The 25,683-nt window shown below is 37.7% G+C and overlaps 1 protein-coding gene across 5 annotated transcripts in view; it reads left to right on the forward strand.

Moving 5' to 3' along the window:
- Positions 1-25,683, forward strand: part of TRPS1 (transcriptional repressor GATA binding 1) — a 209,300-nt gene that overhangs the window by 57,050 nt on the left and 126,567 nt on the right. For all 5 annotated transcript variants that reach the window (XM_040062478.2, XM_040062488.2, XM_058420496.1 and 2 more), the window contains one exon: positions 7,531-8,134. In XM_040062478.2, coding sequence (XP_039918412.1) covers positions 7,531-8,134 — 604 coding nt within the window. The remainder of the gene's footprint in view (positions 1-7,530; positions 8,135-25,683) is intronic.

A 25,683-nucleotide genomic window follows, 5' to 3' on the forward strand; every position in this document is an offset into this window, starting at 1 on the left:
GTGCAGATGCTGAAGTTTCAGCATATTTGAGGTTTGGTCAGCTATTTTTCACCCAGAATCTTTTAGGTACTATAGGTACTATTTTAGTTTAGGCTTTTTTGAGAAAGTTGGCATCTTCATTCAGTCAGGGAACACAAATGGCTTTAACTTTCCAAGATAGACTGTGAATCCTTTATGCTCCGTAACAGTGCTTCAATGTAGTTAGTACCTTTTTGTAGTATTTTCCATTCCGAAGTCCAGCAATGTAATAATTAGTTTAAGAGCATTCCACTGCTGTTTTGGTGTTCGTTTCCCACTGGGAGCAGACACTCTTTTGTCTGTTGATGTCATTCCCCAAGATCCTTTTGCAGTTGCTTATTTTCATGTTGCTGGTTTACAGTGTCATTCTATTTATTTTAAATGCTAATGTTCCTATTTGGAGGTGGATGCAGCCAGTCTCCTGACTCAGTCTCGCACAATGTCATAGTAGCAGCCAACTCCCTGCTAAACTTCTTTAGTCAGTTCCTGGGCTGTTGTAAACTGGCAGTCCAGTTTGCATCAGAGGAGGAGCTGGCTCTTGGAGTTTGTAAAGAGCAACAGTTATGTGCCACTGAAAAAGCGATGTTAAATATTAGAAAATCATGCTGAATATGTTAATAGTTAAGGCTAATGCGTCAACAACGGAAAACTTCAGTATCTATCTCATCTAAAAGATCTTTGTGCAGAAGCCAGCTAGAATGAAGACAAAAGAAGATGCATTTTCAAAGCTACAGCTTTGTTAAAAGCTCGAGAAACTGTGCCATGTTTAATAGATTCCAAGACATCCAAAATTAACAAAGGCAGACTGGGGCATGATACTTTAATAGAGATTAAAGCTGGGGGCATCCAAATGTTGCCCAACAGAGGGCTGCATTGGCAATATATCAGAAGTTTATTTAGGAAAAAAAAAAAAATAAAAATTAAAGATTGCTCATCTTTAATTTGGAGCTAGGGCCCACAGAGGATTCAGGTCCCAGCATGCAGTTCCCCATTTTTGATCCAAGTGGGCCTGAGGGATGTTGTGTGGATTAATTAGTTAATGTTTGTAAACTGCTTTGAAGATGAAAAGTGGTATCTAAGTTCCAAGCATTATTACAACAGCTTTGAGCCATGCTGAAGAACTCCATAGGCAGCACTTTGTCCGCTGCTGGGGCATGGCATGATCTTTTTTTAGTGGTTAAATAACTGGAAGATTGAAATGGCTCCTTTACTGAAAGAGTACAACCTTTTATTTTGCTGCAGCTGGTAATTTAAGTTTTAACAAGCATGCCGAGCTAGGATCCTTTTTCCCAAGAAAGAAAAGCCATGACTTTCAAAATTAAGTGCTGAGTCTGAGATGGGGTAGTTGTAGCTGCTCCTTCGGAGGGCTCAGCGCTGTGCAGTTCTGGCAGTAGTCACCAGGAAGTGAGCACTTTGGAAAATCAAGAGATACACTTTAAGCATTTTAGTCTCAAATTGTTTCTCTAGGATTAGGCTATTTTGTTTAAAACACTTGAACAACATACTCTGTTAACCCCAGTCTATGACATTATTGACTACTCTGAGGACATTGTGTAAAGCAAAGTACGATGCCCTCATAACTGCTAACTTCTTTCCCCTTCTCCTGTAATCCCCCCGTGATAATTTGAATTTTGTTTCTTTTCTACTTGTACTGCTGCTGTTTTCCCCCACTGTGCATCTTGAAATTGAATTATGAAATCATATAAATGATTTCAGTTTGTGGTAGGTGCTCTGTAATGGCAAACACCAGCAGGTTTTATTGTTTTTTAACGTATAACCTAGTTTTCAGTCTATCAAACTAAAACTTTTGAGTCATTACAAGTTTTATTTTTATTACTATTATCATGCCTTTTTTTTAGTAGAAGTCTGGCATAAATCAGATATGTGTTTTCTTTCCCTTTTTATATTTTAGGACCTAAAGACAGAGCACAGTTCAGATTTTGAAAAGCAGAACATCTATAAAATAGTAGAGTTAGTTGATAGACAGAGACATTCTAATGTAGTCAGCTCACATCCAACTGAGCTTCTCTGTTTCTTAATCAAAATTTATCTCAATGCTCTTATGCCGCACATTGTGTATGTCTGATGTATTTAAAATGCTGTACATGCACGTCTCTTAATTTATGTAATAAGGAGCTGAATGGATTCTAATAGTAAACATAATACTAAACACTAATGTCGTGGAAGAATGTGTTCTGCTGTTCACATATTTAGATATAGCCTTGATAATCTGGAGTATCAGTGTTAGCTTTAGATGCTCCTTACATATTTTGATTAATGTATTTTTGCTGGCATTATTTTAATTTTCGAGTCATATGTCTAAACAACATGCTTACTTTATTACTTATTTTGCTTCCTTTTGTCTCTACATCTACAATTTACCTATGTATTGCTAGCTAAAAAATTTTCTATAACCCAGTGTTATTCCTTTGTAGCAATGTATTTGCAACAATATTAGAATTTGCAAAAGCAGATCTTTCCAGGTTTTCTTTCTACAGAAATGTATACTTAACACTTAGCACTCATTCAGTATTTCTTGACATGATTATTTGAGAGCTGTTCAGTTAAATTTGAAGTCAATGAATCACACTGCACTTGAGTTTACTTGTATTTAAACCTCACTAAAATTTGCTTACTCAAATAAATCCCTGGAAGATTTTTTGGCCTCCATTTTCCACTAATTCTGCTACTACTCATTTTCCATTATACCTCTAAGGAATCAGATACTATTGATGTTCACTGCAAAGCTTAGTTTTTTCCTCTAAACTGTCTGGTATTCTGATGAGTCAGAAGATGCCAACAGTTTTAATTTAGATTTAGATAAAAATCAAACAGTATTTGGGCAAATTCTGCATGTTGTTTCACTCAGTCTGGAGATTATTTTCATGCTTGTTCCAAAATAATTAATTTTTTTTTAAATCAAAGCAGCTTCTTGCAGAAGTGCCTCTTTTTTCTTAAAATTTTGCTAAAATGTGGGAAAACAGTGCATGTTTTCAATTTTTTCAATTTTGCAAAAGTTAGATTTTTTCATGTAAAATCTTATTTGACAGAAAGCATTTTATCAGTGCTAATTATAATTAGAAGTGCTATGCTGAAAAATCTTCTAAACATTTTAAAAATGAGGGTAGTGATTCATTAAACTACAAAATATAATATGAAAATGTAAAGACTTGAAATAAAAGCTTTGGCAATGGTGTGGAATCATTTTTCTAATAAATTATTTTGAAAATGTGAATGACAGCAGTTTTGTAAGGGTCTCTTTAGAAGTTATTTTCTAGTTAATTAAATAATTATTCCTTACCTCTCAAAGATAAAGGAGGTGGCGGGGCAAAAGGCAGAGGTGTTGCTTGGGGCTTGTGTCTTGCCAGCACCCAGGCTGCAGCTCAGGGATGGGGCTGTTGGGGACAGGGGTGTTGGGACTGACCCTCAGATTCACAGGCAGAAAAAGCCAGAGAAGGGTCTCAGAGGTGCAGATTATGGAAATGTGGCGCCTTTGGGACACTTACCCAGAGAATAAACTCAGGGAAAAAATGTAAATTGAGGCCCACCATCTCCCAGTTCTACAGCAGAGCAGAAACCTTCATTCAGTGAACAATAGCAGCAGCTATGAGGGCCTTTTCCATCCTCCTGGCACCTTAATTCACTGCTCTGAACTTGTTTGCTCTTGCCAATGGCTTTTGCTCTCCTTTGATCTCAGTTTTGCTCTCCACTCTGCCCTGTCTCCTCTCCGTTCTAACATTACACTGAATTTTCTTGCTTGCTTTGCTTGCTGTCTTTCCTTCTGAATATTCCCCACCCCCCAACAAGGTTGAGTGCAGCACCCATCCCATAAGTTAACTTTATTATAAACCTGTTTGTTCATGAGAAATTATAGTAATTATTATATTTATAATTAAAATTAAACATGAAGAAATGGAAGTGATACGACAGCCATACCTTCTTCCAGAATATTTTCTATGCCCTAGAGCCTAGGACTGTCTTCAGGTAATTAAAAAAAAAAAAAAAAATTGCTTGTTTTGTAGAGGATGGTGTTTTGTAATACTTCATACTAGTTAGAAGTATGTCAACAAGACTTAATTAACAACTGGCTAGTGTTGGGAGTCTTGCAGCCTGTTAGGAAGTTCAAATAAAGAACATTAAATCCGTAAAAATCCCCAACCGTGTGATCTCTCCAGCTTCAAGATTTTGAGAGGGAAAATCCTTGTATCTTATAATGTTCAATTCAAGTACTTTTCAGTACAAGTAATGATAAGATTTTTTAACATTCTCAGAATGTAACTGTGCAGCAAAGGTTTTGCCTGAATTTCTTGATATTTAATCTTGGGATTGGGCCGTGAATGTTTTAATGTCCACAAATAATCAGGTCTTTGCTTTATTTTGTAGTGAAAATAATAAGGCTGAGTGACCTCAGTGGATGGGATGACATTGCCAGCCCAATGCCATATTGCAGACAGTGCCAGTTTATGGCTTGAACCTGCTGTTAGTGTGCTTGAGGGCTGTATAAAGATTAACAGAAGAGGAAGAGTGCTGTTTTCTTCATTTACATCACTTTCTTCCGTACCAAGGTTTTCATCTTTTTAGAGTAGCTCTGTACCAACACACAGTATTTCACCAGACAAACTCAGAGGTTCAGATGCTATAGCTTTAGTTTAGCTGTAAAGTGTAACTTTGAGGTAATGCACAGGAATGCTTCTTGTGTACTTTGCAAACTGGAATTTTTAAAATTTTGTTGCTTAGCCTTGAAGAGCATTTTACACAACTCTCGATGTAACTTGTGCTTTTAGAAACATAGAGTAGGCTTAATTTCTAGTAAAAGAGAAACCAAACATTGCCAATTTGTTTCCCTGCTTGCTGTCAGGGTGGAGTGAAAACTGAGAAGAAAACATTTTATGCCTTATTCTGGGGAAGAATAAATTTCCAACTTCCAAAAGTTTTCTAATAGCTGATGATAGTTACTGTTTTATTATTTGGGACCATGACATTGGACAGTTCCAAACTTTCATTTATATTTTGGAGCTTGGGGATAGAATAATACACAGGACAAACCCATGTGAAGTATGAAGATTTATAATGTTGATGGCAGAGTTTTAATGTGTAGTGGAAAAGTGTACATTTTGAAACAAAAAGCCTGTTGGGTTACTAGCTGCTGAAGTATGTCTTAATTTTTTCCATATCACAGTGCTTATCACAGTCCCATAGAAGAATGAAGGAATGCTTATATGTCTGACTTTGAACCAATCAGAAATAATCTAAATTAACAGACCTTTAATGTAATAAGGGTGATTTTATCTGGACCTCAGCCATGTAGTTACAACTGCATCTAATATTCAGCATTTATTTGTGTCCTCAGAAGTGTGGTGTATATGGCTCCTGATCAAAAACATTTAGCCAGTGTGGAATGGAAAAATAAAAAAAAGACAAGTTAGGCAGAAAAAGATCAGCTGTTTGGAGGTGTGATATCTGTAGATGAGAGCCAAGTTAGGAAGGGGGTTAGCTATTGAAATAGCCAAGTTAAACAAGAGACACTTAGGACTAAGTAGTGTCCCAAAGGATTGATAAACTTTCACATGGGGAGTGTATGTGGTTGAGCCATTAGCCCCAAATGGTGTCTTGTTTAACTTGGCTTTTAAGATAACTAGCCTCTGTCGAACTTGGACTTCTCTGATGGTATCCCACCTTTACAGGGCTGACCCTCTTTATAACTTGACTTTTTGTATTTATAAAATGGTTTTGATCAGATAGCACTTCTTTTTTTGTGTGTGTGTTGTTGTTCAGAAGAGAATTAATTTGGTTTAGAAAAGAATGAAGTTGCAAGAGAGAATATATTAGTGTCGCATTGAGAGACAAGCTGATTTTAATAAAACACAATTGTAGAATGAAGGAAAAAGAACACAGCCAGAACAGGATTTTAAGCCACAGCTTGCTCTCCCACAAGTAGGTTTTGTTGCCACAAGGCTGTGTGGAGAATAACTGAATGTATTTTTTTGTATAATGGAACAAGACCATCTAGTCCCTTAAAATGAATATAAATACGGAAAATGACACAAAGAAAGCTGATACTGCACAAGGGCTGAAAAGCAAGAATTGGAATGTGTACTCATGTCTGTGTGCTGACACAACTGTAAGAAAATCAGACAATGTAAATAACATATGGTTTGTTTTTCTAACAAAAGGAGAGAAGGAAGGCAAGGGGGTTTAATAAGTTTGGCAAGTTGTCCCTTCTAAACTATCATAGCCTAAAAGGGACATTTTGTGTATCATTTCAATTCTACAGATGCACCAAGAGCCAAATCCTGCTCTTACTGAAGTCAATGGGAGTTTTGCCATCAACTTCACTGAGAGAAAGGTTTGGCCTTAGAAGAATTAATTCTAACAGTTGGAGTCAGGGCAGTAACAGATTTCTCATACAAGTTTTGTCCTGTGTGGATAGTGAAAGGCTCATTTTTTAGCTTGGCTAAAGACACTGTTGTGGCTCCGAATGCCTGGGGTGTGGGTGTGTGAGCGTGTCTGTAGGGAGAAGCTCTCATGGCGTTCTGTACATTTTGCAGGGATGATATTTTGCTCTGCATTGGTAGGATGCTGGGCGCAGCAGGGCCCAGAGCCTGATGAAGGGCTCTGACCGCTCCTGTGCTATGAACAATTATTCATAATGGCGTTAGAGAACTCATAAACAGCGTTCTGTTCCTATGATAGATACAGTAAGTGGGTAACATGTTGTTCTCATGTAGCAACATATGCTTTACATAATTTAGTAATGCAGTACTTTTTATAGGCTTTTAGAGTAAAAACAGGAAGGCGTGCTATTCCACTCTGTTCCACAGCTCCTACCCAAGAATTTCTGTGTTTGACAGGAAACACAGTTTGTAGTGACACAGCCAACTATTGTGCTTTATCTTTAGAGCAGCATCTTTTTAAGTTGTGTTACAATGGCCATAGAGAACCAAGCAATGCTGTCTTTGGTGTACAACCTTCTGTTCTTTGGTGTATTCTTATCCATAAGTTGACCAGAGCTCCATTCAAAATCATCTTTGTCAGGCAAAAGTATATGGAATTGGTGGAAAGTAAAGGATTTTTAAAAACATTTTAACTTTTTAACATAGATCTTTATTATATGAAGTTTTTTTTTTAATAACAAGAGAACTGTCCTCTTCTAACTATTTGATTTTAGTTGAAAAATATGGGTTTTTTGTGTTTCTGCTGCAGCAAAAAGCAGGAATTATATTGCAGCAAACTGAAGAGGAAAAACACAAAATCCCAGTGAAAATTTTATGAAGTTTAGAATAATGCCATGGAATGTGAAGGAACGATAGGAGGCCATTGCAAGGAATGGGGGGGAAAATTGGCAGTATTTTTCCCTGTTGTATAATATGCCAAAGTAAACCTGCTTGCTTTCTTTAGAGGGGGTCATACTGTAAGTTTGATTTATTTTCTTAATCTTGGTAGGTAAAACCACTGTGAGAGGGAAGGCCACAGGGTGACTCTCATGTTAATGTGCTTCTTGTTTTCTTCCAGGCGAGTACACAACTGCTACAAATGCCGTCAGTGCAGCTTCACAGCTGTTGACACTCAGTCACTACTAGAGCACTTCAACACTGTGCACTGTCAGGAGATGGACGTCACTACAGCCAATGGGGAGGACAGTCATGGCGTTTCGTCTATCAAGGAAGAGCCAAAAATTGACCTTAAGGTCTACAGTCTGATTAATCCAGACCCCAAAATAGGGGAGCCCATATCTGACAGCATAGTGAAGAGGGAAAAGATAGAAGATAAGGAAGTGCTCAAGGAGAAAGGCTGGACTGACAGTCCCAGTGATGATCTTCGCAATGTAACCTGGAGAGGAACAGACATTTTGAGGGGGAGCCCATCATACACACAGACCAGTCTAGGCTTACTGACCCCCGTGTCTGTTGGCCAAGAGCAGCCAAAGCCTTTAAGGGATAGTCCAAATGTAGAAGCTGCCCATCTCGCAAGGCCCATTTATGGCTTGGCAGTGGAGAGCAAGGGTTTCCTGCAGGGTGTCCCAGCCGGAGCAGCAGAGAAAGCCGGGCAGCTCACCCAGCCCTACTCTGGATCTGGGGACGGCAAGACAAAAGACGAATCCCAGTCCTTATTACGGGTAGGAAACTTTTTTCCCCCTCTTGCTTTTTATGATTGCATGTATGTTACGTTTGATTGGCTGTGCAAATGATTTCTTTAGGTCCGGAGTAACGTGGTTGGGGTTATTTTAGGGCGTGGAAAAACAAAACAAAACAAAACAAAACCAAAAAAAACCCCACCAAAAAAAAAAAAAAAAAAAAAAAAACAAACCCAAAAAAACCAAAAAAAAAAACCAAAAAAAAAACCCAACCAAAAAAAAAAAAACAACAACAAAAAAGTAAAGGGAAGACTCAAATTGGTAGAGCCAAACTGGCGGGTAAATTTTCCAAAACGTTCTCATAAAGCAATCCATATATTGATGGAGTATTAGTAAGCTTCTGCTTTTGCTATTTAACTCTGATTGAAATTTTGTTTAATCATTCCGGCTAACTGTGCAGGTTGGTGATGCATTTGAAGAAGGGAGGTTTAGAACCCCAGAAGGCTGCACAGCTGTTACTCTAAACCAACTAATTACCTCTTAAATTTTGTGGTGGTGTGACAGTTAAGCAGGACTTCATATTACTACATCTCTTAAGAATATGAAATGTGAGTTAAATATTAATAAAAGTAACCTTTTTTTGTGAAGCAACATAATTATGTATCAATTTTGACACTTGTGTGGTTGCCTTGGAAGCAAAGGAAAAAGAAAAAAAAAAGAAAAGAAAGGATCTCATGTCATAAGAAAAGGCAAATATGTGTCACACTGAATAATTCCTACCTTATTTTTAAAACAAAGGGATCTATACACAAGGAACTTTCCCTTCCATCAAAATCTGTTTTCCTCACTGTAGCGAAAACTGAGGTTAGAAAAGATCTCACATTCTGACGACCTGAACAGGGAGACAAATAAATACTTTTCTTCTGAAGTCATCTCATGTTTTCAGGAGCTACTCCCTATCTGAATTTATAGAAACTTGCCATAGGAGCAGTCTGTCTGCAGACAAAGCTTACTAGAATGGAAGTGATGATCTTCTGGTTTTCTTTTTTGTCTCTTATAACAGCATTTATAACCATAACATCAGTTAGTGTAACATGTCACATGTATCATGTAAAAAGGAAGATAAATGTTTTATTCCATGATCTGCTAAGATTATACACAGTTATATGTGTCTCTGTACATAAAGAAGTCTTAAAAGCTGTTTTAAATGCAGTCTGTGGCCTTAAAATATTGCAGTTATTCTAATTATAAAATTCAGTGTCTGTAATTTAAACCCTGCATGCAATTTAGGAGGACCACAGACTTTTGTACCTTAGTTATTGTTCTTAGATTTTAAGTGTATGAGAAGCAGTTACAGTATGATAGCTTCCTCGTTGCTAACCTGTATGTGTGCTCACTGTGGATGGCAGGATAATATTTCTCTCCTCCATTAGGAAATATGTATTAAAATACATACATAAACCCATGGAGCAGTAGAATTCCTGCTGTACATATGATGTTAGTTACATCCCACTTCAGTTCTTTTGCTGGTTCTTAGCCATGTGCAGGCAGATTTGCCAGAGGAGCCTCTTAATCTGTAGTTTATCAGAATAGAAATTACTTTCATTTATTTTCAATTTTTCAAATATTTTCATTTATTTTTTGACTGCCAGAGGATGGAAAAAAACCCCAAAAATCTGCAAAAGAGCATGGTAGTATGCAGAATCAGCTCTATAAAGGTCTTAATTTGGTTGGTATCTGGACCTAAAATCTTAGTAAATAATAGAATAAGGCCATTATATTACCTGTTTTAGCCACTGCTGAATATAGAGTGGGAAACTGTATGCTGGCTGCTTCCTACACCCTTTTTAAAAATAACTTCAGATGCTTTTTTAAAGTCTTTATACAAAACCACTTTATATAGATAGATTTTTTTTTCCAAATTGGTATTTTATCAATTTGGAAATACTTTGATCACTTCTGGGTATGAAAAACCTGTATCTTCTATATTTTTCTGAAAAAAACCCAACTAAACAAAAAAAAGAAGTCTTCTGTGTATTAACAGTGCATATAAATTAGTTCCTTGCATTGTGTACAACCCTCCTTTTCTTTTATAATGATTTATTAGCAGATTATGTTTACAGTGACTGATAAACCATATCAACATCCTTCAAACAGGAATTACTTTTGTGTACACCTTTAGCTGCCATGCTCTTTGAATTCTGTTGTGCCAAGGACTTGTCTGTGTCTTTTCCTTAGTGATAATATTTGAATTTTCAGTTTTCTTTGAAAATTGGGCAAATTGCTTTCATCAGCTTGAGTATTTTTTAAAAAAGTGAGGGAAAGGAGATTAACTTTTTTCATCTGCTGAACAGAATCCCTAATCTTACATATTTCATCATGATTGTTGGATAGAGAAAGCAAAATGAGAATTGAAAGTTCTTGAGGGTAAGGGGTGATCTGAAGGGTAGGAGATGTGGGAGTGTGATTCCATGAGTGATATTTGTTCCATCTTCTTTTCAATCTTTGAAAAAGATGATAGAAACCCAGATCCTCCTTTAATTTCTTGATTTAGTTTTCTGCAGACAGAGTTAAGGGGTGCAGTACTGGAGCCATAAATAAGAAGACAAAGTGATGGTCAGCTTGACCATTGGGGGCTTAGTGTTGAGGATTATCTGACATACAGATATGTATGCCTGGAAGCTCAATTGGCCCAGAGAGAAATAAAAATTATTCAGAAAAGAAATTACCATCCATTCTTGAAAAAGCTAATTTTTGTAATCTCTGAAATCAAAAAGAAAAATGCTGTGTTGTTAAGATCTCTCATTATTACCTACTTTTGGCTACATTTATTTGTCTAATATGAAATAATTAGTAGGAGTAGCTAATGCTGTCTAAAAGCTGGTCCTCTCTGAAAGCAAAGCGTTAACACAATACATCCTTCTAGTATCATACAATGAGTGCTTATGCAAAACACTGTATCCAAGGACAACTGGTGACTAGGAAACAAAACCTATAATAAAATCACTGTGGACACCTTTATTTTTTTTCCCCCTGAAGACTGACACAGAGGAAGCCAAAAATTTGGGATTACTCAGTGAATAAACACTGAGAAATGGACTGAAAAAGAAAATTCCTTGTACATCCCTCTGGTTGTACTGGCTATTCAGTATTTATAAAGTGATTCTTCTTATTACAAAGGATTTGTAATCAGTAGCAGCAATACCATGTGCTTTTAATTTTTTACTTTCTTGATGATGGGGGGAAGGCAAAGAGGAGATCAGGTTTTCTCACATTTTTTCAAATAGACAGAGGTTGATACTACAAGTTTAGAAGTGATTAGCATTGTGGTAAAATACCAGAGATAATACAAGTCAGCTGGAGAAGAGGTAAAAATACACCATAGCCCACAGAAATTATTAATTCTTACAGGATAATTAATTTTTGGGAATTGCTTGGAGTAAAATTCAGCTTTGGATGTTGTCTAAAGCATTTGTATACTGTTTCCTGCATTCCTTCTGTATATGATGGCCATGGTCCTTTCCCAGACTCTGTGCTACAATAGATTGTTTGTGGGAGTCATAGGGGTAAGATTTCTTTCATTTTTATAAACTAAAAGACCAAATTGCTTGTGATCTTTCGGGAGCTGGAGACGATGCAAACACACATGTGCAGTGGATGCACCTTTATCCCTGAGAATGCTTCCAAGCTGTGTGTGTGTAACAGAATCTTTCTCAGGGGCTTGATACACTTCTGTGAGTAGCTTTAATTTATTTTTCTTATTAAAATATTTCCAGCAGCTGTACTTACAGCGAATCAGTATGTTTTGCACATCGGAATTACCAAAAATGTACCTCAGCATGGTACAATGTGGACATTATTTCTGCTCTTCCTTAGAGTAGCTGATTTTCTAGTTTAAAGATTTGTTGATACTGGAAGGTCTATTGAAATGCAAAAATGTTCCTTTTTTTGGGTAGCACATTGGCAGCCAGCAGACTCCAGGCCAGGCAGATTGTTTAATGCTTTGACAGTGCAAATCTTGGACAGCGGAAACTTTTTGCTAAACTGATTTTAAATGAAGTGTCCTGTTTTGGTCTGTATGGACACTGCAGAATAACATTTTCTACAAGATGGGGAATCGTAGCCTGAACCTTCGGACCTATACACAGGCCTAGTCATCTAAAGGTGTTGGTATAGATGTTGTAGTTTAGCCAACAGAGATGCAAAAATAGCACAGGTCAGTGTGTCTGTCCTGCAGGGTCACATGGACCTGCAGACAGTAAGATTATCTTGTGTATTAATCATAGTTCATGGCGGGATTTGTGTATCATCAAAGAGAGAGAGATTGTCACATTATTGCAAAAGTACTGTGGTTTTTTATCAAAGGCATACTACAGGCTGTAACATTAAATATATAACTGAGGTTATGTTAACCTTTGCTACCAGCTTTTTATATGGTGCAAAGGATAAAATGCACTCTTCTATTAAACTGAGATTTTTTTGCACCATAATGATCTGACTGTTTACACACTATTGGAAATCACGGCATTTCAAAAAAGTTTTCATTTACTTTGAGAAGGGTTATTTTCTTTTTGTCTGTGATATTTGCACTTCTGGTATTTCATACGGTGTTCTGGCTAAAGCATGTCATACAGCTTTAAATTTGGGGGAGATAAAAAATCAGAAAAAAATTATTTCCACCTCCCTATTTTGCATTCTCCTATGTGGGTGATAGCAGAGCTAATTTAAAAATAAGCATTTTGGTAGGTAAGTATTAAATCTACATATAATTGATTTGATATCAGTGTAGTAAATATCAGACACAATCTCTAGTGGCAGATCATCATTTCTCCTATTATGAGGTACTGACTCCTGTTATCCACAGAGCTGGACACCAAATAGCTGCAAAGCAGTGGAAATGCTGAGCTGTCCTTTGTGATTTCCAAAATACTTCTCTAAGCACATACAATTCTTTGCTAGAGGGATAACATGTATTTGAGGTAAAACCTGCCTCTCTGATGCTGATAGAAATATTGCTGCTGCTGCCTTCAGTGGGAGCACAAGAAGCAGTATGAGAAGGTTCAAGCACACAGAATGGGATCTTGGTTTAAATGTGATTTTTCAGTGATCCCTCCACGGTGAAGGATGGAAGTTTGTGCTTTCTTTGGCATTGTGTCCCACTTCCAACGACCTTCTCATAGCAGCATCTTAATACTATATCTACAGACTTAAATTCAATGCATATAATTGTGTCACACTTCTTACATTTAAGTTGGTGTAAGTCTTGGATACTGCATGTCTTCCCTAAGCAACTTCAGGAAAGAAAAAGCAGCCCTTTAAACAAGAAACATCTGAAATAGTTTCTCTGTAGCTGCATCTCATTTTTTTCCCATTTCCTCTGACTCTGTTAGGGATCTTTCAGGAAGTATTTATAGTCAAGGCCATTCATTGCCATACGGGTCCTCTAATTAGCTGAAGGGAACTCAGCAGGCACTGTGTGTTACTAATGCACAGAGCTCTGGCAGGTCAGAGAGCTGACAAAGTCTTTCATTTTTTTTAAAGGCACCTGTTTCCACAAGTCTCTGCCTGGGGAATCAGTGGGCTACTTTTTTTACATTTAACTACATCCTGGACAATGGCAAGAATCCTCCAATAAGGAAAATGAGAAAATAAAGTTAGTACTTGAAGATAAATGGTGTTGAAGCTTTGTGTTTGCTGTCCAAAACAGAGGCGGGTAAAATCCCTCTGTTGGTGAAGGGCTCAGGAATGAAGCTAACGTAACTTTCTGAAGGTTTTCAAGTAGTTTAGAAACAAACATGTACTTGGCTGCTTTTAGTAACTACTGCAACCAAACCCACAAGAAATTGAATGTTTTGCATTACTCATCCTGACAGTGATCAGACAGGACTAGAAAGTAACTTTTAGAAAAATGTTAACCTGCCCAACGAAAGGCATGTTTCTGGTTTTTGTGTGGGGTGTGTCTGTCATGTGGTGAGACAACCCCGCCTCATCCATGTTTACCCACCCGGCAGGGCATAGAGTGTTTTTTCTTTTTTTTTTTTTTTCCCTCCCTTTTATGAAATGTGGTCTGGAAGAGAATTAAGTGATAAAATCATTATTTGGGTGGGGCATGATAATAATGTGAAAGGGCAGCAGCTACGTCAAAATCCTTGATGAAAAGGTGAATCAGTATTTGGAACAAAGGGCTGGGGAGATGGGTAAAGGCCCCCAGGCCATTGGGTAAGCAGCAGGGTTTATTGAAGTTGCTATGATCAATAACAATGATTCAAGCAGGGAGAACCGAGATAATTCTTGATTTAAAACAAGCTGCTGCATTTGGATAGATGAGATCGTAATGCAGATGAGAACGAAAGAGTGCTTTCTTGTATTGAACGGAGGGGGCAAAACAGATTGACAGTTTCACGTGAAGTTCGCTCAATTTTATATGCCCCTTCCAAGTTCGGGTAGGAGGACCTCTCTTTTGGTCTCCGGTCTGGTATTCGGTGTGCTGCCGGAGGTGGAGTGAGGAGGGTCCACGCACCGTTCTGCCCCGGGTGCCACGGGCCTGCACCTGGTGTGCTGGGTGAAGGTAACCTGGTGGTGCGGCAGCTGCTCTGTGCCATCCCTGCCCTGGGGAAGGGTCGGACTCAGCACGAGGGTGGGGCTGTCCTTGGTTCCTGGGCTGCTCCTTGGCAGCACCCGCTGCTCTGGATGTCTGGGCACAGAGGGGGCGCCGGACACCGCCCCCCGGCCTGAACTGGAGCCTTCCGTGTGTGGCAAGTGAAGGCAGGCTTTCCTCGCTCTGGGCTGGGGCTCGGAGCTCTCCCTGCCGGCTCGGCCGCTCTGCGCTGCGGAGCCGCCCGTGTTGGCACCGAGACCGGCCCCGACCCGCCGCCCCGAACCGGGCACATGCAGTGCCTTTCTTGTAGGTATGACTGATATGGTTAGCAAATACTGTTTTTAACGTCTTCACATACATTCCCGATGGTTCTTTTCAATTTTAAATTGTGCTGGCGGTGGCTGCAGGTTGTTTAGGGCAGCCACGCGTGGGGCGCAGCTGTGGGCATTGCAAACACAAACAGTGCAGCAGCAGCAGCAGCTCCCTTCAGTTCGAACAGTTCAGAGAACTGTCAATGCAGAGCCTTGTTTGAAATGGGAAGTAGGTAAATGCAGCTTCTTGCATGATGACTAAATAAAAGAATTAGTTGAGCTTTACCAAAGTTTTGAAAAGTTAAGTGCGGCTATAACCATTATAATAACAGCCCTGTTATTATTCTGTATTGCCAATAGTACTTAGCGATAGATTGTATACCTGAAGTGAAATGGAAGCTTCAATTGTATTTAGAAACTAAGGATAATCTTTGCCAAACTGGATCCAATAAGAAGCACACGTTCATGCTTGAGGACAGAACTTGCTGCTAACATGTAGATTTTCAATGGAAAATTAAATTTCACAGATGGATGCAGGCAAAGATTGTACATAATTCTGTTTTTGCCTGAAGTGCCTTGGAGCTGAACAGTGAAAATCTATGTGAAGATACCTCTAGCATCTGGAAGTGCAGAGTTGCTTTCTGTACTGAATTTCAGATGATCATCTAGATGTATTTCGTAATTAAAAGACATAATAAATACACTCTTTTAGAGAAGGGATCTTATGATAGACAGCAAATAAATGTTTAATTTATTGGACTAAGAAGGGAGCATTGTAATTATAATTGATTTGAAGAAATCCAGATGCTATCCACAGCTGAACAAATTTTAAATTGTAAGGATTTATAAAGAGATTTATGAATAAACAGTGCACATACGTGCTGTGATTTTTGTCATGGGGGTTTCTAGAGCTAATAATACAGCCAGTTAAAAAGAACAATTATGGGAAATAGTTGTTAGATGAACAGATGTGTGCTGAAACAGAAGTATACATGTATGTGTGTATGTGTGGGGAGGGCAAGATGTGTGTAAGACATGAAAAAGATTTTCTGGAATGTCTTTTGTTACCTTGGCACTCCTCAGAATATGCATATAGTCACCTTGGAACTAGTCTTAATTTTCAGGTCTCTAATGCAGACCAATTGATTTAGTGAACAATTTCCTGCTTAATATAATTAATTTACTTATTCAGCCAAGTTCTGGTTTTAAAATGAGGCTTTATAGGGGAGAAGTGGTTCTTGCTGATGTTTTCCTAAGCATGTTTTTGTAGTATTTATATTATAGAAAATCTTACAGTCTTTGTTGTAGTGATATAATCATGTGTATATGTAATATAAATCCATAAATACTTGTATTCCTGTTGCATATTGACATTATTTAGAGCTCAGACAGGATATATTTTTTAGCATAAAGATGAGAGGAGGAATTTTTTTTTTTTTTTCATTGTGTACAGTATTAGGTTTCTGAAACAAATGGGGTGGTGGCAGCCCCAGGTTGTGCAGCACTGCAGGCAGCTTGTGAACAGCCTTGGAAATCTTCGCTGAGTTTGTGTATCTCTGGTCTGCCCGATATTTTTCAAATCTCAGGTTTGTGAATCATGTTTGTCCTAGTTAGGTGGTTAATTTCCTGTGATTCCCTGGCTACTCTGGACCTTGGTTTCCTAATTCTGTGTGTAAAATGTGAATTTCCCATCTAAAGGGCAAGAGTGAAGAGAGGTGTGTTAAACTCTGTTGTGCAACAGTACTATGATAGTCAAAGCAAGAAGAGCCTGATTCATAGGCATCCTCCATCAGTATTGGTGGTTATCTTCTCTGAGTGTGATGATGCAAACTTTTTCATGAATACCAATGAAAGAGGAAAACTGCAGAAATAGATTTTAATTTTCATTTTAACTGCTAAAATTTCTATCCGTTCATTTGGAGGGGAGGAAAAAAAAAAGCAAATGCAGGAATTTTGGAGCGACACATCTGCATTTCTTGGTTGACTTTTACCTCATTTTGGTTTATGTGCCTCTGATGTGTATGGTAGCAAACTGCCCATTTTCACTTATGGGAAGAACTCTTTTAACAATGGCTTACAGTGCAGTCTTTAATCATGTAAGTTGCCTCCAGCTCTTACTGAGACTAAAATTCCCCCCTCTCCATTTTCAGATGGGTTGTACTATCAGCTGTTTTCCTTGCAAGACTGTCTGTGATTTGAAAATTGTGTTTAAATTAAAAAAGGGAGGAAAAAAGAGAAATAATCAGAACGTTTGTCAAGAAATTTGCTATTAATGGGAATGAGGAGCAATGCAAACAAGCTTGAAATGAGTTTTAATTCACATAGTATTCTGGGAGCCTACAATTTCTGGTGAGAAAATGGCATATTTTAAGTCTATTTCCTCCAGTTTTTGGCATGGAGCAATGCCTGTTTTGTTCAGTCAGATGTTCAAGTGGGAATTTTGGATACTTAGATCTAATTTTAGTAGGTGGGGGGCAAATTTATTATGATTCTACAAATAGGGTTTGATCACAGCTGCTTCATTGCAATTATAAAAATTGGCTGTGAATCACTTAAACTATATTTACTGGTTGCAAAAAAAAAAAAAATCTCATCTATACAAAATTGTCTTGTTGCTCTTAAAGTTCTCAGTAATAACATTTATATACACAGTATTTCGAATTTGACTTGATCACGTTCCAGATTATTTTCATGCCTTTCTCCCCCCCTTGCCCCAAGAGTGATAATGTGCTCAAATGACTCTCCCATTCTTTCCAAGTTAGGGTGAGTTTCTGAGCTAGTTCTGAAATTACAGTAAATCACATACAGACCTCTTAAGACTTATTAAAAAATGTTAGTAACTTCACTGGAAGTTGGGCACTTCAAAGCTCTCACTTCTCCAGTCTGTACATGACTAAAAGGCTGTAGGGCAAACACCACAAGGTGAAAGCTTACAAATCAAAGCAAAATTTAATATACCACTATTATCCCCTTTATAAGACATATGGAGAATAATATCCTTACATATTTATGAAGGTGGTTTTTTTTTTTTTTTTTTTTTTTTTTTTTTTTTCTTTTTTTTTCTTTTCTGATCGTAACTGCTTTAATTTTATGGATTTATGATTTTGAGTCAGAAGATACTGGGTTGTATTTTATATTTTTCCAGTGTTTTGTGGCACCTCCTCTTTCAGCCCAAAATGGATGTATTCCAGACCTGTTTAAAAGTTCGCATTGTGCAGAATAAATGAAGTCAATCTGTTTCTTGAGAAAAGTGTTTTCTTCACCATTCAGTTATGGACTCACCCTGTGGTGATTATTTTGACATTACTCCCTGCAGCTGATGAAGAAGACACAACATCCATAAAGCTCTCCACTGAGGGCTGTTAGTGTATTACTGAAACCCATTTATATTTAACTGAGGTGTGCTAGAAACTTAAATATTTCCTTTTGTTTAAGATTCTCATAAACCCTACTTTATGCAGGCCTTTAGGGGTGGGGAGAGTTAATGGAAAATGTGATTAAAGTCTTGTAGGTTTCAAGGCTTGTAAATATCTTGGCAGCTACATATGTTTGTGTGCGTACATGTGTATGTTTACTAATTTTAAATTAGGCTAAAAATCAGAATTAAATAAAAAAAATTAGATTCATATTTGAATTAAGAGTGGAAAAAGGTTTTCTACTGACAGCCTATTAAAACAACATTTTAATAATTTTTAAAGTAAAGAGCATGTTACAACTTCACTGATTTTTCCATTACAGAAAATTATGTTCTGCTTAGCAGAAGTTTTAAATATATCTTTCATGCCTTTAAGACTGTAGTCTTAATCATCACTTAATTGATTTGCCTTTGCCTTCTAATAGGGAGCAAAACGGTTGAAGGGTAGAGGTCTTTGCAGTGGTTATCTGTAACAACTGTCATGTCTGATGTAGGGACTTAAAAAAATTAAGAGGACAGTTGATGTCTGTTAAGCTTGGACCCTCAGTTCCTTGGTATAAACGACTCCTCACATTTTGATCAATTCTCATGGCCAACTTCGTGTATCTCAGGAGAGGTGTTGCATTCAATTTCACTGCCCCAAGCTGGCATTGGTGTAGACCTCTAGACAAAGTTTCCCTGAAATGCATTATTTCAGTGAGCAAATAGACAGTTTGGAGTGAAACTGTAATCACTGCTAAAAGTATTTGAGGGCTTTCTTAGTGATACCCTCCTTAAGAGGTGAAGCATAAACCGTTTTGGACACCAGTCCCCCAGGTACATCACAGCTGGAAGGAAAGAATATTTTTGAAAACACCGGGTTGAGAAATATTTTATCTGTGCCGGTTCTGTTGGTCCCTGGCAAACAAATTAAATTTTGTAAGCATTGATAAGTGAAGTGGAACTTCATCCAGCAGTCCATACCAAAGGGCTCCCAAGTGCCTGGAGGGCTGCTGGATGTGCCTGGTGTTCTACCTGGCTGTGAGCGCCTCTAGACCCCTGCTGTCAGCTGTTTTTATCAGTGTAGGTCTGCTTCCCTCTTTGCTTGGCCAAATTGCAAAGAAAGTTCATTGAAATCACACTTGCCTTGTCTTCTTTAGCTTGGTTTGGCTCTCTCCTCCCTCAATTTTTTATGGAACTCACAGTTTACTATAATACAAGTCATTAACATTCTCCACATTTGGAGCTGTCTTTTGAAAGAAATTTACCAAAGCATTAATTTTGTTATAAAAACTGTCCAGGCTTTCTGATCTGCCTTTTCTAAAATACACATTGTCTGCATTGCAAACAGAGCCTTTCTGATGGGGAGAGATTAAGCAAAAGTGTCCCAATCTTCTTCTCAGCATCTGTGCTGTGCTGCGCCGTGGTTGGAGCAGGGTGCTGGTCTGCAGGCTGTGCTCTGACAGGCTTGCTCTGGAATGCCTGCACACAAATGGCCCTCGCGATCTGATACCCTTCCGACCAAAAATATTCTTATGGCCTTGCTTGCTTTCATCAGCGCCACTTAGTAAACCTCAGCCAGTGGAAGGAGACATGTTGGAGCACAGCAGAAGAACAGAATGGGTGAAACTACAAATTGTTAGTCTGTTAAACACAGATTATGTCTTTGGGTACAATTCCATTAGCGACTGAATGAGTCTGGATGGGTAGTAGCTTGTGGAAGTATTTGTTATGACAAAACCAACTTTTCATTAATAGACAAAGTTATCCTGTTTTCCTCTGTAGTCTGGCCAACTTCAAAATGTTTCAAACTAATTTCAGACTTGTAAAACACTGTCTATCAGATACAGACATATGGATTGAACTAGTAATTTGTTTGCCATCTGCTGATAAAGGAAGCAAGGCGTCTAAGTAGAAAATGAAGAATTCCTTCCCTCTCCCCCACTGGAATGTCATATGGTGCATTTAGTAATTGTTTGTATTGACATTTTTATTGATTGCTATGTAAAGTGTTACACTGCATTGACCTGAATCTGCTTTCAATCTCATAATGATGATCTTTTTTGTTTCCAAAATAACTGTAATGATTTTAGCTTATAAATAGTGTTGTTAGAGAATAACCCACTTTTAATCTTGAAAAAACCAAAGTGATAATCATACTTCTTATTGTGTGAAACAGGAATCAGCGTATTCTTTTGCCTAGAAAAAGAAAACTCTTTAACGTTACTTACAAGGGTTAATTAAATTTATAATTCCTTTCAATCAAAATTTCCCCTTTCCTTCTGACACTCCAAAAAAACCAACGTAATTTCCAACAAAAAGCCAAACAAATCTGTCAAAACTTTTCTGGGTAGGGAAAAAGGGGTACTTGAACTTTTCTGGATTAATGTCTGTCAGTTCTCTCTTGCCAGTCCTGACAGCTTGTGGAGATCCAGAGTTTGTGCCCCAGATTTTTTCCATAGCTATTTCACGTAGGCCCTGGTTATCTCTTGAAATAATAAGTCTATAATGCAAGTTTAAATATTTGTTCTTTTAGGTAATGATCCCTATAGGTTTGTTCATTTTCATGAAGCAATTAGACCTTCTCTGTTTAAAAGAGAAATAGCAAGTACAAAAGGCAGTAGCTTCTCAGTAGGTATAATGCTTTCATGAATAATAAAATGCATTCTCAATCAGTGCTTAAATACATGGAACCTTGATTAGTTGAATTATAGTAAATACTCCTTTCAGCCCTAGTTCTCTGTAACTTTCTTCACACTGACAAGTACTTTATTTTTCATTGATTCCATTAATCTGTTTTGAACAGATAGTGCTAAAAATATCCACAAGCTATGTTCTTAAACATGAATTACGTCTTCATAAAAAATGTTACTGAACTGTTGATTTTCTTTAATAAGCCCATTTTTTTCTGCTGCAGTTGGATTATTGTCAGAATGTACCCCAGTTTATATATGTACCTTAAGTGAAAGGAATAAGCAGAATAACTAATTGTCCTATATACTGTTTTCTCTTGTAAATGTCTTTACTCTTCTTAAAATTGCTCTTCCTTATAATGACTTGCAAATTCTATAAACAATGCAGAAACCTTCTCTTTTCTCAGTGTGGCTGTATCTGAGTTCATTTGAAAAAAGCTAAACAATTCCATAAATAACAAATCTTCCACAGTCTAGAGTTAGGTACCATTTTACATTTGGAATTGACATTGGCAGAAAGTTACTGCAACGGCAGGAATGTCTTAATAATAGACATTTGTTGCAGATAAACACATAGGAACTGGTAGCTGTGACACAAGAAGTCTGCAAAGTTAAAGGAAAGTTCAGATAGTTTTTTTGAAGGAAAGGCTTAGGGAGATGCTCCTGTGAGGGCTTATGGAAGGCCTTTAGCCACGAGTATAGCCACGTACTACTATACATTACTATGTGCTTTGCTGCTTGCAAAACAGCTCCCTGCTGGTTTTTATGGCTTAAGGTGCATACAGCATGTGAAGTCTCTTCCTGTCTTGTGTTTCTGTGCCATGTTCATGGTTATTCTAGATCTGCTCTGCATCTCATGGACACATTGGATTTTGTTCTGGTTTCATTTCACTGAAAACGTTTTCCTGCTTGTAATAATAATATTTACAACACATATTGGGAAGTATAAATCCAAAGTATTTTTATCCTTTCAAAGTTGTTTTTTTTTTAAGAGAACTTACCATACTATATGGTACCTGACAATTCCAATGGTTATAAAATGCTTTGAAACATGCAGTGCAATCTATAAAATAAAGGCTTTTACAATACGTTGACTACAGCAACAGTCAAATTACTGCTAAGGAAATACTGCTCCACAATAATCAGGGGGTTACCAAATATTTAGTCTGGTGTTACCTACCAGAAACTGGTAAACTTGCTGTTGATGAGCATATTCACCTCAGGGTATTTAATAGCTCTTCACAGGTTAATGTTTGTAAGTCCATGATGTAGCTTGTTAGACTGCCTCAGCAGGAGATGAGGGGATGAGTGATGGGGTAGGAGGAGCCAAGACCCTTCTCTTTGGCTGTATGATTTGGGACAAAAATGTATTTTGTGCTTCTGTATATACAAACTTTTATTACATAGTAGCTTCCAAAGAACATTGAGATTTATGGATATTGCTTTGGAAATACTGGATATGAGGTAGTTCAGAAGCAGAAAGGTTTATAAAAATAGCTGAAATTTTATATGTCTTCTAAAGACATATCTCTTGTTACTCGGAGCTGTTGTTTTGCAGACCAGTTTGCCTTCCTGTGATGCTATCACACTTCTGACAAGAACAAATGGTTTCAAAACCATTCATGTTAGGTCAAGATGGTGAGAACAGCAGATAGACGTGAGAGCTGTGACTGTATAAACAACATTCTCCCATCACCAGACTAACGCAGGTCCAGGGAATTGGCAGCATCGTTCTCACTGCTCACATATTGCCAGCACGCTATTCCCCACTTCTAACACAAGAGAATTGACTGCAACTGTTTATTTTCAACACATGGTTGATATCTTTGTCTGTCTGTCTGTAGATCAGCTGTGCCTTGTTAGGGGCTTTACTCATGAGCACTGTGAATCTTGCTCAACCTTTCATCTCCCTGCCATGTAAGTGTGGTTTGTTAGAAATAACGGAGAAAAAATGTAAACTTGCTGAAACAACTACAAAGTCCATAGTCAGTGTCAAAGGAGAGAGGGGATGGATTGAATTGAGGGTGTATGCAAGACATTAGTCCATGCCTTCTCAAATAAATTTATAATATCTGTCTAGATATAGGAAGAAAAACTTAACAGTTGTATTTACACTTTGTGAAATATCAGAAAGGATATTTCAGCCTGACCAATTCCTTGGGGTCTTAAGTTTCTCTTTGTACTGTGCAAAAGCATGACAGTGTGGTATTGCCAGTTCTGTATAAGCCTAGAATATACCCACATGTTATACAGACTCTCCTGAATGTAGATAGGCGCCATGTACTATATTTGTATGAGTGAGCCTATGTAGTTCAGGTAAGAGGCTGTAGAGACACGTGCAGCTAGTGGAAATGTAGAAACAACAGAAAAGATATTTGGGAGGGTTTGTACTCTCTCCACTTTAAGCTTATCCTCTTGATGGTCCTTTCAGCCCTGCTTCAATGAATCCTGGAGAGTAAGTGCTATTTAGTTTTTCAGTTTTTGAAAAGTGAAGTAATAGCTCTCAGGTGATCCTTCTGTAGATGTAAAAGCCATTTTTCTATGGAGGAACATTTGTAGAGAGGAACTGGTTGTCTGACACATGTGCAGACTGTAGGTTGCTGCCAGTGGATTCAGGTGACCTTTAGCACTTATATTCACTTTGCACTTGTTATTCAAGGGTCTCAATAGAAATTACATTTCATGTTTTTTTGAATGTGCCTACCAGTGCCTTCACTGAATCATAGTTGCGCTGCTGCTACTGCTCTGTTTTCATGCTAAACCAGGAAGACTCCATCCAGAGGCCAGCGGAGTTTTCCAAGTGCTGATAGTGTCTATAGTCAGGACAGAATTATGAAGGAGTATGGATTTTTCCATGTGATTTTTTGAAATGGAGCTGCATTCATTATCCTGCAGTTGTCAAAAGTGCTTCCACTGCTCTTGGTTTCTAAGTTATATCCCAGTTGTAAAGTGAGGGTTGTTTTCAATAATTTTCAATAAATTTTCAATAGCTGTAAATGAGTGATCAAACATTTCAGCTTCCCATTTCTTCTTCTTGAACTGTTTAAATAATGAACAAAATTATAAATATGCTTTATAAGTCTGTGTCATCAAATTTAGAAGTCTTTTGTACACTTGGTGACTTGAAAAAAAAATCTGTTTAACCGCCTGATACTATTATTTTTTATACCAGCTTTTAGGTGTGAAAGTGTGATGAAAACATGTTAAAATAAATGGTATTTCCAAAGGGAAAGTCAAAATGTGTGCCTTTTCTCCTCTCTTAGGGTTTTCTGGAGAACTTTTCCATGACCAACATACCCATTTCACTTCTAGTTGGTGTATGTAGAATGTCAACGTGCCGCATCATCTTCTAAGAGAAATTCTTGAAATATGCATGTTGCCTTTCATTAATAACACTAGGAGCAAAAATGCCAGAAATAATGATGATGACACTGTGTCAGTGCAAACCTGGAAAAAAGGAAAAAAAATTGTCCCATTTTTGTTGAAATATTAAATTGTTTAGGACCAAAGTTTGATTTGGCTTTTTAGATGGCAGGGAAAGTGAGTGACCTTTTTATTATTTTTCTGTGTGAATGTTGAAATTTTATAACCAACATTACCACCACTGGTAACTCCAAGGGCTCTGTGAAGTTAAGACTACAAAAGGAATAGAAAGGACACATTAAGAGAGTTTATGAAGTTACTGGGAAAAACAGTGTAATGATAGGAGCAGGGAAAAAAAGCATATCAGAACTTCAAAACAGATGGAGTCCTCCAAGGAAGCTGTCTGAACATGGCTGGGGAACTATAAATTGCATTTACAAGACAGGGCTTTCACTGCAGATGGCAGGTTCGCTGTTGGAAGGTAGAAGCCAGAACAGGGCTGTGTGCATGAAGAGAACTGCACTGAGTGTGCTGAACACCTTGTGTTTGACATATATCGAAATTTAAGCTGCAATATGAATTTAGAAAGGCTATACAAGTTCAGAACATAAAATCTGCCATAGTGTTCAGAAATTCAGAAACTTGCTTTCAGGCCTAGAACATTTTAACTGAATAAAAAGGCATAATAAATTTGTAGTCCTTAAACTGAAGCAAGGCATTAGCTTTGAATGTCATTTTTAATCACTCTTAAATTTACATATTAGAGAAAAGCCCTCCCTTTTTTCCTGTGTGCCATGCAAGTGCCATTCCAGAGTTTCCAGGTCAAAAAGCAGTGGTTTCTCTCTGGGTCTGTTTGCCCCATATTATTTTATTACCCCATTTGACCTGGTCCTGATTTCAGTTAAACAAATGAGAGTTTTCTGCATTGCCTGTGACTCCTGCTCTAGGAAATGATCCCTAGATCTTAGGGAGAAACAACCTTTCTGAAGTTACTCCATCCCATGGACTTTCAGGGCGAGACTTGTCTCATCTAATTGTGATGGAAGTGTCTGTGCCTGAGTTACCTGTCTAGGATTCTTGGAGCCAATGCAAATTTAAGCAACATAATTGTGTAGTACAAAACTGAGTTACCAAATCCAAAGAAAATATTTCTATATAGTCAGAGAACTGTATATTGTTGGCCATTCACTGTATTGGCTTTATCTCCAGTAACTATGAAGGAAGCCTAGACA

The sequence above is a fragment of the Hirundo rustica genome, chromosome 1 (assembly GCF_015227805.2).
Source record: "Hirundo rustica isolate bHirRus1 chromosome 1, bHirRus1.pri.v3, whole genome shotgun sequence".
In the NCBI taxonomy this organism is placed as follows: domain Eukaryota; kingdom Metazoa; phylum Chordata; class Aves; order Passeriformes; family Hirundinidae; genus Hirundo; species Hirundo rustica.